We start from the raw sequence: 15194 nt of genomic DNA, 5'->3' as shown, positions 1-15194 counted from the left end.
TGTTGCATGAGCATCCGATTAAGCACCTAATTAAAACTGTACCAATGTAAGTGAAAATGCATCAACCCAGCTTAGCTCCAGGGTGTTCAGATGTTTCTAAATTAAATACATGGCAGAATGGTTAATGGAGAAAATACACTGAAGTGCCTCTACCCAGTCCTGTTGACTTCTTCTCCCAACCATCCTATGAGTTCTGGCCTTTTGGTCAACTTGGCTCCCAGTCCTACGTCAGCTGTGCCGTCTCCCAGCCTAAACCATTTCTACAGCAATTCTTCATCCCCCTCGTCAAGGCAGGGGCTTGGCACTGCAGCCCCTAAGGTAGCTGCGTTAATCACTATCTCTCATACTGGGGCTATTTAGATTTCAGGGAATGATTTCTCAGAATTACTGACTCTGGGAGGTGGGAGAGAGGAGAGGCTCAGAGGGGGTTTGCTCTTAGGTCCGCGTTCAACTCTGGTAGCCTCCATGTTACCTCAACCTCCACCCTCCCCCATGTGTCTCTGATCATGTGTCAGTGTGTCACCTTCTGATCATAATGCCACTGGCCTCAGCAGAGCTCCCAGACAGGAGCTATATCACGAGGGGGTTACGGTACTGAGAGTGAAATACATCACAGGGAGAGTGTAATTATCCTGAAATGAAACATTCCAGTCTAGGAAGTGAAAGATTTCAAGTACTTCATTACTTAAAATTACGGTTGAAAGGATTGGATTTTTATGAATAAATTGCAGCAAATGCTGATTTCACTGTACAGAGACACAGATGAGAAAATATTTGTATAGGTAATATACAGCAATGCTTCTGGAGAAAGTCGAGTTTGATTTAAGGATATTTACACTGTATATTTTGGGTGTGACATTGACAATTTCTCTTTGAACAGTTATATGATTTGGCTTTTGGAATCTCAACAGTTACTGTTATTAAACAATTGTTATCTGACGACTCCCATAACTTCCCACAGCTCTGAATATTGAAATTGTAAACATTGAAAAAAGGACTTAAAAATAAATATCGCTATCTATTGAAATTAAAAGAAAGAAATAGACAAAATGAATTTTGTCAAACCCACTTAACAGCAATTGCAATATGTTAGGGGATGGAAATTCACAACTAAGGCACCAACCTTAATTCTGCCCTGTAGTGACACCAGGCAATCACTGTAGGACTACGAATTAGGCATTTTAGTGTGTAAAGTTCTAGTTTACAAATGGGTATGATCTAAAGACCCATGAGATCTTTTCCTCAGGATATCACTGCCACTGTGTTGTTTCTCTTATTGGTAATTCCCAAAGCGAACAGATTAATAACATTTTATCAGTTATGAAGTGGCCATTTCAGATTTCTGGGGAGTGTCTGTTGTTTTGCACTAGGGGCCAGGTCCTTGGAGAGACGGAACCTTGGTTTCATTTCAACTTCTCCATGCTCAGCAGCTTCTGGAATTTCATTCAAAGTATTTACATGTTTCCCTGCCCTGTTGTTAAAAGTGCTGCTGTAGAAAGTGGGGAAGGGCAGGAACTGACTGCAGGATCAGTAGCTGAGTTCCTTAGGTATTTATAGCTCATCGGAAGGAGGACGGGGATTGGTGGGTGTCTGGGGATTTAATAATAAACACAGAAATATCATTGTTCTTAGTGAATTTTCATCTTCTAATTCCCATTACCCACTAATTATCCCTGGCTGCCCCCGGCCGTCTGGGGAGGGAGAACTAGTAAACTCCTGTGCCCAGTGTGGAACCTAAGGCCCAAGCATCTTTCCGTGGCTGACTCAAAGTCACCCAAAGTGAAATTCACTTCACTGGATAAATCCCTAGTTGCTGAGCTCTGCAGAGGGGTGGGGAGGTGAATTCCATCCCCCATTCTTGAGCATGGACCCCCCTCCAATTCTCACCCTGATCTCAGATACTACCCCAACCTTCCCCTGCAGTGATGGACCCACTTGACGCTGCCAGAGCCATGTGCCATGGGAGCTAGAGAGGACAGAGGCCCAGCTCCAGAACTGCTCCTCCTGCCCACAGCCCTCAAGCTGTGCTAGAGTCGCCCTGACTTTCCAGTCTGCAGATGGGTCCAGCTGTACCCAGCCCGTGCACCCACCACACACAAACTGTCACAACAAACATGCCAGGATTGGGAAAGACCATCTGGGACTGGCTGCAGTCTCCCTTTGCTGCTGTGAGGGGAATGGGGTGGTCCCTCATGTAGGATACAGACATACCCGGGGCAGAAGGGAAAAGTAGTTTCTTCCAGGGGTTTGAAATGTTTGGTTTAGAGTCCTGAGTTCTGTCTTCCTGTTTGTCTCCTTCTGCCACTTTCAGATCTCTTGGAGAGACAAGGTGGGTGAGGTAATTTTTTTAGAACCAATTAAAAATACCTCTTTGCTCTCCTGGGACCAATATGGGTACAACAACTTTCCCCTTTGTACCCCCTCCCCATCTCACCTTCCCCTCAGCTGAGACTGCCCCATGTGATAGGAAAATAAGGGTTCAGTCCTGTAACTGGATTGGGTCTTGCCAGCACTAACGGGAGTGAAAGCCTGTGTGCATTAATGACGGCAGCAGCTCTGGGACTCAACACATAGGGAGAAGAGATGGGAGTGAGCAGGTTATGTTTGTGCCAGGTGTGAGTTACTCATGTGGGAATTCTGCACCGCTGCATATGCACAGAATTCACGTTCAGCACAGAATTTCATTTTTTGGCTTGAAGAAGATACATTCTGCCTGAGAAGTGCTACAGTTCTGCCTTGCACCCACCAGAGGCCCCTGTTGCACCAGAACAGGCAGCAGCCAGCTGGGTTCATCTTGGTGGTGATTTGTTGCCCCAAGCTACACCCCAAATGGGAAGAGAGTTAGTGGGTGCAACTTGGGAGAGTCCTGAGACACGGCTGCCTCTGGGGGTGGGGACAGGGTGGTCATTCTCTACTCACAAGAGGTGTGGAAAGGGCTGTGGAAGAAGGGAAAGAATTGACAAGGATTTGTAGGGGATCTTAATGCATGTCAGTCTGTTAGCAAGAGTTAGGCTAACTGTAACCCTAATGACGTGAGATTTGTAGAAGCGAGGATTGTGTAAGTCGAGTAGGAAAGAACTGTGTGAGAAGTTATCATGACCTTGCACTGATAATTAAATACGTAGACTGGCGCCCAACATGGGGCAAATAAGATAGCAGAATAGCCTATGTATAAACAAAATGCAGCTGTTGCTCATTATTGTCTGTATTATTGCTTGTTATTGTCTGTAACAAAGGTATAAATGCTTGCTGTAATTGTTTACCTGTTGAGAGACCTGTCCGGGACTGGGGTGACCCAGTGTCCTAGGGCACTCCCTCCCTCTATTTCAATTGCTGGAGTTAATATAAAGTATTTGATTTTGCTGCACCCAAACAAAAAGCGAGAACTAAGTTTTTCTCCGACAGGGCACAGGAGGAGGAAGTATCTCTTATGGAGACTGCCCAGCCCCGGGTTATCCAGTCCCAGATGCTTTTTCCCTCACCATACCCCAAACCCCTTCACCCCTCCATCCATCAGTTGCCAGTCTTCCCTCGCTGCTAGCCCTTCCTGACTGGCAGAGATCCTCTAAGCCAGTAGTATGTCAGGGCTCAATCTTCTGACTGAGTCTTCAGGGCACTTGCTTCCTCTCTTGGTGTGCCATGCCACAGGGGCCCCACAAATCTACATTGCTTAGGCTTTGGCTTTAGCCCCGGGTGGTGGGGCTCAGGGCCCTATACTTCAGCCTCATGCGCTGGGACTTAAGCTTTCTGCCTTGGGCCTCAGTGAGTCTAATGCTGGTCTTGCTTGGCACCCGCCCTGAAAGTTGCTAGTGACCCCTAGCAGGCCCAATGGTTGATAACCACTGCCTTAGCCTACGAATCACAGCAATGTTCAGGTTACTGCCAGTCATAGAATCATAGAATATCAGGGTTGGACGGAACCTCAGGAGGTATCGCCTGCAAACTTGATAGGTGTAACAGAGAGATTCTGCTGATGGGAGGGTTTCACCATGTGTCAGAGGGTTACACCCTGGTAGGAGAGGGCTTGGCCTGTACTGGGATAAGGTCACTCTGTGCTTCACAGTGTGGCGGAACCTAGAATGTCCATAACCAGGGAAGAATGCTGGGGGAATCAACATGCGGAAAGGAGAGAAACCCTGTGTGAATGCTCTCACATTGCCCTTCTTGCCCTGGCAGGCTACAGAATAACATCCACGTTTTGCTCCAGATCATCCCATCCTCCCAGGGGGAAGGCAATGGCTGCAATGGAGCTGGCTCAGGTAAGAGATTCTCAGGGAGCTGGTGGTGGGTTCTGCTTGGAGGGAGAGAAGCAGTAAATGTGTAGGAGGGTTGGAGCCAGTGATGAGCTGCCAAAATATTAACAATAGGTTCCCTCCTCCTCACCTCATGAGGGGGTCATGCCCCATCCAGCCCCCCATGCTCTTTGACACCTCCCCGGGGACCCCTGACCCATTTCCCCCCCTTCCCTGTCCCCTGACTGCCCCCTGCCGCCCCATCAAACCCCTCCTCTCATTCTTGATGCCCCCCCGGAAACCCTGCCCCGTCCAACCACCCCTTCTCTCTGTCCCTGACTGCCCCCCCCACCTCATCCAACCCCTGCTCGTTCCTGACTGCCCCCCGGGACCCTTGCCCCCATTCAATCCCCTTGTTCCCTGCTCTCTGACCGCCCCGCCCCTTATCCAGCCCCCCACAACCCACCGAACACCCCCTCCCTGCCCCCTTACCACACTGCCTGGGGCCAGGACTGGGTCCGCTCTGCTGGGACCGTGACTGGTGCTGCAGGACCCGATTCCTCGAGCTGGGCTGGAGCTGCTTAACCGGGACCGGTGCTGCGGGGGCCCGAGCTGGGCCAGGTCGGAGCTGCTCAGCCGGGACCAGCCCAAGCCAGGGGTGCTTGGCCGGGACCTGGCTGGGGCGCTTGGCCAGGGCCAGGGTGAGCCGCTTAGGTGGATCTGAACTGGGCCGCCCGTGCCGTCCCCTCCGCCCAGCCTGGCTTACCTGCCTGCTGCTTGTTTCAGGCTTCCCACGAACATTTGATTTGCGGGAAGCAGGGGAGGAGAAGGAGGGCGGAGCGTTCAGAGGAGAGGGGGAGGTGAGCTGGGGCGGGGGCCAGGTGGACAGCTGCCCGAGCCTTTGTTAAATTTAAAAGCTTTTTTAAAACCGGTTGTCCTGGAACAACTGGTTCTAAAAAGTCTTCTAAATTTAACAACCGGTTCGTGCGATCCGGCTGGAGCTCACCACTGGTGGTAGGGACACTGGCTCCTCCCTCTCCCTCCTGTTTGGCCATGTCTTGTTGCTGGCAGAGAACGGCCAGCCCAACTCCCCCCCCAGAGGCAGCCATGTCCATCGGTTCCCCCAACCAGCACCTACTAACCACCACCCACGTTAGGTGGAATTTGCTGTCCTGTGTCATTGCGCCAACTAAGGACAAATTGCTGCAGATAAAACGGGCTGGGTTCACATCCCAAAGCTGAGGAGAATTTAAGAATTATGGAGAAAATAAGAGACTAGAGAGTCAATAATTTTAGGGAAAACGAGGAAATCTTGGATTTTCTAGCCACATGTGGGGAGGGGAGAGAGAAGGGGAAGAACTAGAGAGAATTGTTATCAGGTTTTGAGACGGAAAGAAAAGGCACAAACAGGAAAAGGATGCAAGTAGCTAACCCCCGTTACCATAGGTGTGTGCAGCACATTTCATCAGGGTGTGCGCCCAGGGAGCCCCACCCCATCCAGTGCCTCCCACTTCCTGCCCCTCTCAAAACCCCAAACCCCCCCTGCTCGTTGTCCCCTGACTGCCCCCTCCTGGGACCCTGCCTCTAACTGCCCTCCAGGACCCATCCCCCTGTCTAAGCCTCCCTGCTCCTTTTCCCCTGACTTCCCCCTCCTGAGAGCCCCCCCACTGTAACCGCCTGCCTAGGACTCTACCCTACCTGTCCCCCTGACCCTTATCCACACCCCCGACCCCAGACAGACCCCCTGGACTCCCACTCCTATCCAACTGCTCCTTGCCCCTGACAGGATTTGCAGGACTCCCAACCCATCCAACTCTGCTCCCTTCCTGCCCGACACCACTCCACCTCCCACCCCCCGACAGGCACCCCCCAGACCCTCAACCCATCCAGCCCCCCTGCTCCTTGTCCCATGGCCGCTCCAGAGACCCCACCACCTCCTAATCACCTCCCCAAATGTCCAAACCCCCTCCCCACCTCCTAGCAGCACTGTCCAGTGGTTGCTCCCACCCACACCCTCAAAGTGGCAGAGGAGGTTCCCTCTCCTTCGGTGGGAAGGTTGCCTTGTGGTTAAGGCACAGACTCAGGCTCAGGTGTTCTGGGTTTGAGTCTCTGCTCTGCCACAGACTCCCTGCTTAGCCTTGGGAAAGTCACTGCACCTCTTTGTGCCCTAGAGCCCACCTGGCAAATGGGGCCAATGCTGATCCTGCCTCCTGGGCTAAATCCATTCATGGCTGGTTGACGGTGGGGGAAATGGAGATCCCAATATGGGGAGATCTGGGCTGAATTTCTCCACAGCCAGAGAGTGAGAGCCAGCTCCACAGGGAGGATGGGAGCAAGAGGGGCTCAGGGCAGCTGCACACAGAGTGGGGTCAGGGCTTCAGCCTTGCAACTTTTGCCACTAAGGTAGCTGGGGCTCCCGAGCCAGGGACTTCAGCCCCACATCTTCTGCCAGGGTCCAGGGCTTCTCCTCCATGCCCCAGGGTGGCTTCTCTCCCCCTCCATCCCCCCCAGTGCAGCTCCTGCTGGGGTCTGGGCTTCCGCTCCCTGCCTCCCAACCCACTGTGGCTTCTCCCTGCCTGCACCAGCTTGGCGCTTCTCCCCCCCAGTGCAGCTCCTGCAGGGACCCGGGGCTTCTCCTCCCCCTCCCCTAGCACCAGCATGGCTCCAGCCCAGTCTGGGGCTTCTCCTCACCCACTCCAGCTCGGCTCCTCTCTCCCCCCCATGCCAGTATCTTGAGCTTCTCCTCCCCCCAACCTCCCACTGCCCCCAGCCCCAGCCTAGCTGGGCTCCCTGGAGCACCCGATGCTGCTGTGGCCGGAGCCGAGCCTGGTGGGCAGGGAGCAGCGATTCACACGGATGCCATGGCAGAGCCATCAGCCCGAGAGGTGCGGGGCAGCCCCAGGGAAGCGGGGTGGGCTGTGCTGCTGCTGGCCCCACACCCCCGCCCACCCTGACCCCTGTGGCTGTTTGGGGGGTGTCATGGTATAAATTCCCAGTCTGAACCTTAGCGTGCAAAAGATGGGGTACCAGCATGAATTCCTCTAAGCTTGATTACCGGCTTAGGACCTGTAGCTCTGCCACCAACCAGGAATTCCAGTGCGTGGTACGCTCTGGTCCCCACAAAATCTTGCCCGGGGAACCCCAAGACCCAGACCCTCTGGATCTTAACACAAGGATAGAAAACTCTTTTCCCCACCATTGCCTCTCCCCGGCTTCCCCTCCCTGGGTTACCCTGGAAGATCACTGTGATTCAAACTCCTTTAATCTCAAAACAGAGAGGAAAATGCACCTTCCCTCCCCTTCTCCCTCTCCCTCCCAGACTCTCCCTGAGAGAGAAAGTAACCCTGACACAGAGAGAAATTAGCCTCTCTCTCCCCCTTCCTTCCTTTCTCCCCACCAATTCCCTGGTGGATTCAGACCCCGTCCCCCTGGGGTCTCACACCAGAATAAAAAAACAATCAGGTTCTTAAACAAGAAAAACTTTTAAAGAGAGAAAAACAGTAAAAATTATCTTTGTAAATTTAAAATGGAATAAATACAGGGTGTTTCAGCTATAGACACTGGGAATACCCTCCCAGCCTAAGTATACAAGTACAAATTAAAATCTTTTCAGCAAAATAGCAATTTGAACTCCTTTCAGCCAAATACACATTTGAACTCCTCCCAGCCAAATACACATTTGCAAATAAAGAAAACAAACTAAGCCTAACTCGCTTTATCTAGCTAGTACTCACTATTCCGAACTTATAAGAGCCTGTATCAGAGAGACTGGAGAGAAACCTGGTTGTACGTCTGGTCCCTCTGAGCCCCCAGAGTGAACAACAACCAAAAACTAACAGCACACACAAAAACTTCCCTCCCTCAAGATTTGAAAGTATCCTGTCCCCTGATTGGTCCTCTGGTCAGGTGACAGCCAGGCTTACTGAACTTGTTAACCCTTTACAGTCAAAAGAGATATAAAGTATTTCTGTTCTATTAACTCCTACTATCTGTTTATGACAATCTCTGTCTCTGCCAGCCTTAGATTTCTGCTTCTGTCCATTTCTTGACAGCTCAGATGAGGTGACCGAGTGGTTAAGGAGATGGACTGCTAATCCATTGTGCTCTGCACGCATGGGTTCAAATCCCATCCTTATTGGATGCATTTAGTCTTCATCCTCCTTTATAAACAACCATCTCCCCCTTTGGTACCATAACAGATCAAACAATATTGCTTGTGTTACCCAAAATTGGGTCAACTAGTAAGCTTAGGGAGGACTAATGACACCCCCAGAGTTTGGCAGAAAGCAGCACATTTATTATGTTGATAGCTAAGCTCAAAAGAAGGGAGGGGGGAGGGTGTCTCACACACACTCCCATACTCACGCTCCCAGGACTGGCACAGCACTGGAGATGTCAGGATTCTGCCAGGTAAGTGTCTTTCAGCACAATGATGGACGGTGCGATGAAGGTAGGTCTTCCTGAGGCACAATGAAATGCAACGCAGCGAACCACTGGCCAGGTGGATTGGGCGAAGGGCATTCACTGGAGATACAAGCTTGTGAGTGACTCCTGAGCACAGGGCCCCTTCCCCTTTTAAGGACCTGCACCTCATGGCCTGTGACTAGAGATGACTCGGCTGCATCTGGCTGGTCACACTCCACCTTGGGCAGTGTCCATGCACTGAGTGTGTGAGTGCTGCCTAATTAGAGTCCCAGAGACCTTGTCTGTCTAGGAGCTCTTCTGATCTTCAACCAGCCCCTTCATCCCACAAGCATTCCAAGAGTGAGGGGGAGGGGAGAGGGAATGCCACTTCACAGGCATTCAGAGAGGGAGAGGAGACAAGCAGAGGAGGGGAGGAGTGTGACAGACCTTTTGAGCATACAGGTTATACAGAGCATACAGATCACTGCTGCTCCTACAACAGGGTAAGTTCTCAAACAGCATGTTTCTTACTTTGCCCATCTGTCAATTTTGATGATTATCGATGGAAATATTTTGCCATTGGGTTGTGTGTTTACACAGAAATTGACATTTACCAACAAATATGTAATTCTTCCAAGCCTGCCTAGTCTGCAGTTGATGGGTTTAGAGGGACACCTTCACTCTTCCAGGTCCCCATGCCAGGCCTGTGCTCTCCAGACTGTCAACTTCCCACACTGCTGGGATCCTTCCCTCATCTCCCCCCAGACCATTGCCCCACCCCCACTTCTGGGGTCCCCTCCCCACACTGTCTAATTCCACTGCTGGCAGGATCCCTTCCCGTTCCTTTCATTTCCTGCCTCCACTCTGGGCAAAAGCTCTGCACTCTTTCCATACCAGAAGTTGAACCCAGGCCACCTGAGTGAAAAACCAGGAATCCTGACCACTAGCCCATATGGGACTATTGTTGCATCTAACGAAGTGGGTATTCACCGACGACAGCTCATGCTCCAATACGTATGTTAGTCTATAAGGTGCCACAGGACTCTTTGCTGCTATTATTACTACAATGCCTTGGCTACACTGGAGAGGTACGGTGCTGGTGGTGGCTTTACAGCGCTGTAACTTACTCCCTGTCCACAGTGGCAAGGCACATACAGCTCTGTATCTCTCTGGCTACAGCGCTGCATGTACTCCACCTCGACGAGAGGAATAAAGAGAACAGAGCTGGTGCTGCAGCGCTGGGGTGCCAGTGTAAACAGTGATTAACCTTACTATGCTGTAACTGACCTCCGGAACCTTCCCATAATGCTTTTAAGTTGAGATAACACTCTTTGTTTTGGTGTGATGCCTCTGTTTGTTTTGTTGTGAGCTTGGGGCTCCCGGAGCTGCTTATCTATAAATCAAACACAGTTACTGTTTGCAGTGAATGAGCAGAGGCAGGGGGATCCCTTTGGAACGCCCACAGCTGGTGTTTGCTTGAGGAGAGAAGCAGCCCGGTGGGCATGGGGAGGGGGATCTGTTTTGGAGCAGCTGCTTATCTGGTCTGTGAGGAAAAAAACAAAGAGGCTATTTGCATTTAGTGAATGACGGGTGGAGGAGGGGGTCGGAGCTTGCAAGGGACGGAGCTGACAGTGTCAGCTCCAAAAATCCACTCGCTCTGTCTCCCCCACGCTCCCTGTCACACTCTGCCCCACCCTCCTCTTTTGAAAAGCACGTTGCAGCCACTTGAACGCTGGGATAGCTGCCCATAATGCACTGCTCCCAACACCACTGCAAATGCTGCAAATATGGCCACACTGCAGCGCTGGTAGCTGTCAGTGTGTCCACACTCTAGCGCTTTCCCTACACAGCTGTAAGAAGACAGCTTTAACTCCTAGCGCTGTACAGCTGCAAGTGTAGCCAAACCTTCTCTAAGCCGACCCCTTATGAGAGCAGCAGGGACTAGTGTGACTGGATGTCCCGATTTTTGGGTCTTGTGTAGGTGCCTATTAGCCCCCCAGTCCCAATTTTTCACATTTGCTGTTGGATCACCCTAGCAGGGGTTGCACACAGGGCTGCATTAACCTTCAGGTGCTGAGGTTTCCCTCTCTCTATTCCCAGCGCCTGTGATCAGGAAACAGACATCAGGGCTCCCAGGTGCTGCAGAGCCCATGACTGAAATCAGACCTCATATTATGCAAGGTGCTGTACAAACCCTGGCCAACACTAGGACACCCAAGGGGTTCCCCTCAATTTCCCTGAGACTCTGCTGCCCAATTTCTTCTGACTCCATCTGGATCAACCCCCCCTTGCAAAAAACCCACCTTCCCAAACAGTCCTCCTTTCCTTGCCCCCCGATTCTGCTTTCACACCCTGGGACCATCTCCTCTCTTCATCTCTCCCCCTCCCCCCAGGTGAAGCAGAGATGGAGGCAACTTCAGCCACTGGAGTCAGCCCCAGCGAGCGCTGCAGCCAGCCCAGGGATGGGGGTGTGTGTGTTTGCAGACACAGGAAGGGAGCAGCTTGGAGCCGGGGGGTGCGGGGAAGGAGGCGGCAGGAGAACAAAGCCCAGAGACCCAACATGGGGCAATTCCAGGGGGCGGGGCTCTGGTACAGCCCAGGTGTGGGCAGCTCTTGGGGGTGGAGTCCTAGCACAGCCTGGGGGTGGGGCAGCTCCTGGGGGCGGGGCTCTGGCACAGCCCGGAGGCAGGGCAGCTCCTGGGGGCGGGGCTCTGGCACATTGTGACGCAGAGCCCGGGCTCATCAGCTGCCCCCTCATTCTCCACGTGCTGCCAGCAGCGCTGGAGCTGCTGCTCTCAGCTGCAGCCAGGATCTGCCCCCGGCCCCGCTGGGATCCAGGTGGGGACAGAGACTGGGGCCCTGGCGTTCCCCTTGGTGTGGCTGGCGGGGGCGGGATGGGAGTGGAGAAGCTGGAGCTGCAGGCGGGGGAAGGGCGGTGGGACATTGTGACCCAGAGCCCCAGGGAGTGAGAGGCCGGGGGGGGGGGAGGGCGGGAAAGTGACTCTGCCCCAAGGAACCTGGAAGAAGCCTCGGAGCCACCTCGGCCCCTGTGGAGCTGCAGCAGGATCTGCCCCGGCCTGCTGGGATGGGGAGGCGGAGCCCGGGGCCCGGCAGGGGGGCAGCGGCTGGGGCCCGGCCGGCGAGGGGGGGCAGAGCCAGGGGGCGGGAGGGAGCCTGGAGCCCAGGGGGGAGGGGCAGAGCCTGGGGCGGAGCCCGGGGCCCAGGGGTGTGGGGGGGTGGAGCCTGGGGCCCAGCGGGGGGGCGGTGTTGCCCTGGGTCATCCCCAAAACGTGAGTGCCCGTGGAGGGGGGATGGGATGAGATGCCCATTCTCTGCCATGGGGTGAAGGAAGCAGCACGTGTCCCCCATGGGGACTGCCCAGACCCCATTTCCCAATGCCACCTGCTGCCCCCTTCCTTTGTCTGGGGAGCCTTCCAGCTCCCCCTCCCCCACCCTCTTAAATCAGCTCCTCAAAGGGCTCTGAGCTGCTCATGTGAATGGTGGCTTGGGGAGCGGGGGGACCATTACATTCTGTTTATGTATTGGACAATCATATAAAATCCAGTCAAACAGTCCCCCTTTTCCACTAGTTATTTAATAGCAACATCAAATCCTCTCCGATCTTGGTGTTTTTCTCTCATGTTATCAAATGTAGTTTGTGACACATTCTCTCTGCGTATCTCAAAGATTGATATAAAATACCCCAAACATTTGCCCCACTTCTCTCTAGTTGTTTATTTCTAATTGAATATGATGGGTTGTTTCCCAATGTGCTAAGATGTAGCCATCTCTGGGGTGGATTCATGGTGGCCATTATTTGCTGGTGACAGGGCGTGGACATTTCTTACCTTTCTTGCCTTCCAGGCCTTCGATTCTCCTGTTCAAGAGGCATCACCCAGGGCTCCCTCTGCCTGTGTGACTGGCCAGCAGGGGGCGGTGATAACTTTCTATCCACTTATCAGGCACTGTGAGGTAACAGTGTTGCTGGGTGCGGGGTGGGGGTCGGGGTGGGGCTGTGTGGGAAGATAACAGCTGAAGGGGCATTGTGGTAGGGGGAGGCCTCTGGGTGGCTGAGCAGGGAGTATCCTAGTCAGGTTGGTGGGTTGTGGAGGTTTGGGGGTCTAGGGGGGTGGTTCTGATGTTCCCATCCCTGGAGGCTATGGATCCTGGAGGTGGGTATCGCTGGGGGCCTGGTGGCTGCAGAACAGCAGGGGTGAGTGTCTCTTGGGGAGGCGGGACAGGAGGTTAGAGGGAGCCTGGTGCTGTGCCAGGGGCTCTGGGCTTCCCCCGCAGACTCCTGGGATCATTGCCATGCCCAGTGCACAGAGCTGGGGGAGTGGATCCCTGACACTAGACTCATAGGTCAGAAGGGACCAATATAATCATCTAGTCTGACCTCCTGCACAAAGCAGGCCACAGAACCCTACCCATCTAGTTCTATAACAAACCCCTAACCTATCTGAGTTATTGAAGTCTTCAAATTGTGATTCGAAGACCTCAAGCTGCAGAGAATCCACCAGGAAATGACCCATGCCCCACGCTGCAGGGGAAGGCAAAAAACCTCCAGGGCCTCAGCCAATCTGCCCTGGAGGAAAATTCCTTCCCGACCCCAAATATGGCGATCAGCTAAACCCTGAGCAAATGGGCAAGACTCACCAGCCAGTACCAGGAGGGAATTCTCTGCTGTAACTCAGATCCCATCCCATCACAGACCACTGGGCATACTTACCTGCTGATAATCAAAGATCAGTTGCCAAAATTAAGCTATCCCATCATACCATCCCCTCCATAAACTCATCAAGCTTAGTCTTAAAGCCAGATATGTCTTTTGCCCCCACTACTCCCCTTGGAAGGCTGTTCCAGAACTTCACTCCTCTAATGGTTAGAAACCTTCATCTAATTTTAAGTCTAAACTTCCTAATGTCCAGTTTATACCCATTTATTCTTGTGTCCACATTGGTACTAAGCTTAAATAATTCATCTCCCTCCCTAATATTAATCCCTCTGATATATTTATAAAGAGCAAGCATATCTCCCCTCAGCCTTCTTTTGGCTAGGCTAAACAAGCCAAGCTCTTTGAGTCTCCTTTCATAAGGCAGGTTTTCCATTCCTCGGATCATCCTAGTAGCCCGTCTCTGAACCTGTTCCAGTTTGAATTCATCCTTCTTAAACATGGGAGACGAGAACTGCACACAGTATTCCAGGTGAGGTCTCACCAGTGCCTGATATAATGGTACTAACACCTCCTTATCTTTGCTGGAAATACCTCGCTTGATGCATCCTAGAGCCGCATTAGCTTTTTTAACAGCCATATCACGTTGGGGGCTCATAGTCATCCTGTGATCAACCAATACTCCAAGGTCCTTCTCCTCCTCTGTTGCTTCCAACTGATGTGTTCCCAACCTATAGCTAAGCTACTTATTATTAATCCCTAAATGCATGACCTTGCACTTTTCGCTATTAAATTTCGTCCTATTACTATTACTCCAGTTTACAAGGTCATCCAGATCTTCCTGTGAGATATCCCGGTCCTTCTCTGTGTTAGCAATACTCCCCAGCTTTGTGTCATCTGCAAACTTTATTAGCACATTCCTACTCTTTGTGCCAAGGTCAGTAATAAAAAGGTTAAATAAGATTGGTCCCAAAACTGATCCCTGAGGAACTCCACTAGTAACCTCCTTCCAGCCTGACAGTTCAGCCTTCAGTACAACCTGTTGGAGTCTCCCTTTTAACCAGTTCCTTATCCACCTTTCAGTTTTCATATTGACCCCCATCCTTTCCAATTTAACTAATAATTCCCCATGTGGGACCATGTCAAATGCCTTACTGAAATCGAAGTGAATTAGATCTACTGCATTTCCTTTGTCTAAATAATCTGTCACGTTCTCAAAGAAGGAGATCAGGTTGGTTTGGCACGATCTACCTTTAGTAAAACCATGTTGTAATTTGTCCCAATTACCATTGACCTCAATGTCCTTAACTACTTTCTCCTTCAAAATTTTTTCCAAGACCTTACGTACTACAGATGTCAAACTAACAGGCCTATAGTTTCTCGGATCACTTTTTTTCCCTTTCTTAAAGATAGGAACTAAGTTAACAATTTTCCAGTTGTACTGTACAACCCCTGAGTTTACTGATTCATTAAATATTCTTGCTAACGGGCTTGCAATTTAATGCGCCAGTTCCTTTAATATTCTTGGATGAAGATTGTCCAGGCCCTCTGATTTTGTCCCATTAAGCTGTTCAAGTTTGGCTTCTACCTCAGATGTGGTAATATCCACCTCCATATCCTCATTCCCATTTGTCATCCTTCCATTATCCCTAAGCTCCTCATTAGCCTTATTAAAGACTGAGGCAAAATACATATTTAGATATTGTGCCATGCCTAGGTTATCCTTAACCTCCACTCCATCCTCAGTGTTTAGTGGTCCCACTTCTTCTTTCTTTGTTTTTTTCTGATTTATATGGCTATAGAACCTTTTACTATTGGTTTTAATTTCCTTTGCAAGGTCCAATTCTACATGGCTTTTAGCCTTTCTCACCTTATCCCTACATGTT

At 51.5% G+C, this 15194-nt stretch overlaps 2 protein-coding genes and 1 non-coding gene across 5 annotated transcripts in view; 2 read left to right on the top strand and 1 right to left on the bottom strand.

Annotated features, from left to right (window-relative positions):
* The window catches only part of LOC127039327 (zinc finger protein 420-like), a 645607-nt gene that overhangs the window by 364022 nt on the left and 266391 nt on the right, over positions 1 to 15194 (bottom strand). The window lies entirely within an intron of this gene.
* LOC127039329 (zinc finger protein 665-like) overlaps positions 1 to 15194 on the top strand; it is a 370491-nt gene that overhangs the window by 201756 nt on the left and 153541 nt on the right. For all 3 annotated transcript variants that reach the window (XM_050932739.1, XM_050932738.1, XM_050932737.1), the window contains one exon: positions 12501 to 12608. In XM_050932739.1, coding sequence (XP_050788696.1) covers positions 12501 to 12608 — 108 coding nt within the window. The remainder of the gene's footprint in view (positions 1 to 12500; positions 12609 to 15194) is intronic.
* On the top strand, positions 8289 to 8370 carry TRNAS-GCU (transfer RNA serine (anticodon GCU)). Its single transcript has one exon. It is a non-coding gene; the product is annotated as a tRNA-Ser (tRNA).

This window comes from Gopherus flavomarginatus, chromosome 23, assembly GCF_025201925.1.
Source record: "Gopherus flavomarginatus isolate rGopFla2 chromosome 23, rGopFla2.mat.asm, whole genome shotgun sequence".
Classification (NCBI taxonomy): domain Eukaryota; kingdom Metazoa; phylum Chordata; order Testudines; family Testudinidae; genus Gopherus; species Gopherus flavomarginatus.
Note: the sequence above shows the minus strand (reverse complement) of the source record. Positions and strands in the feature narration are given on the sequence as shown.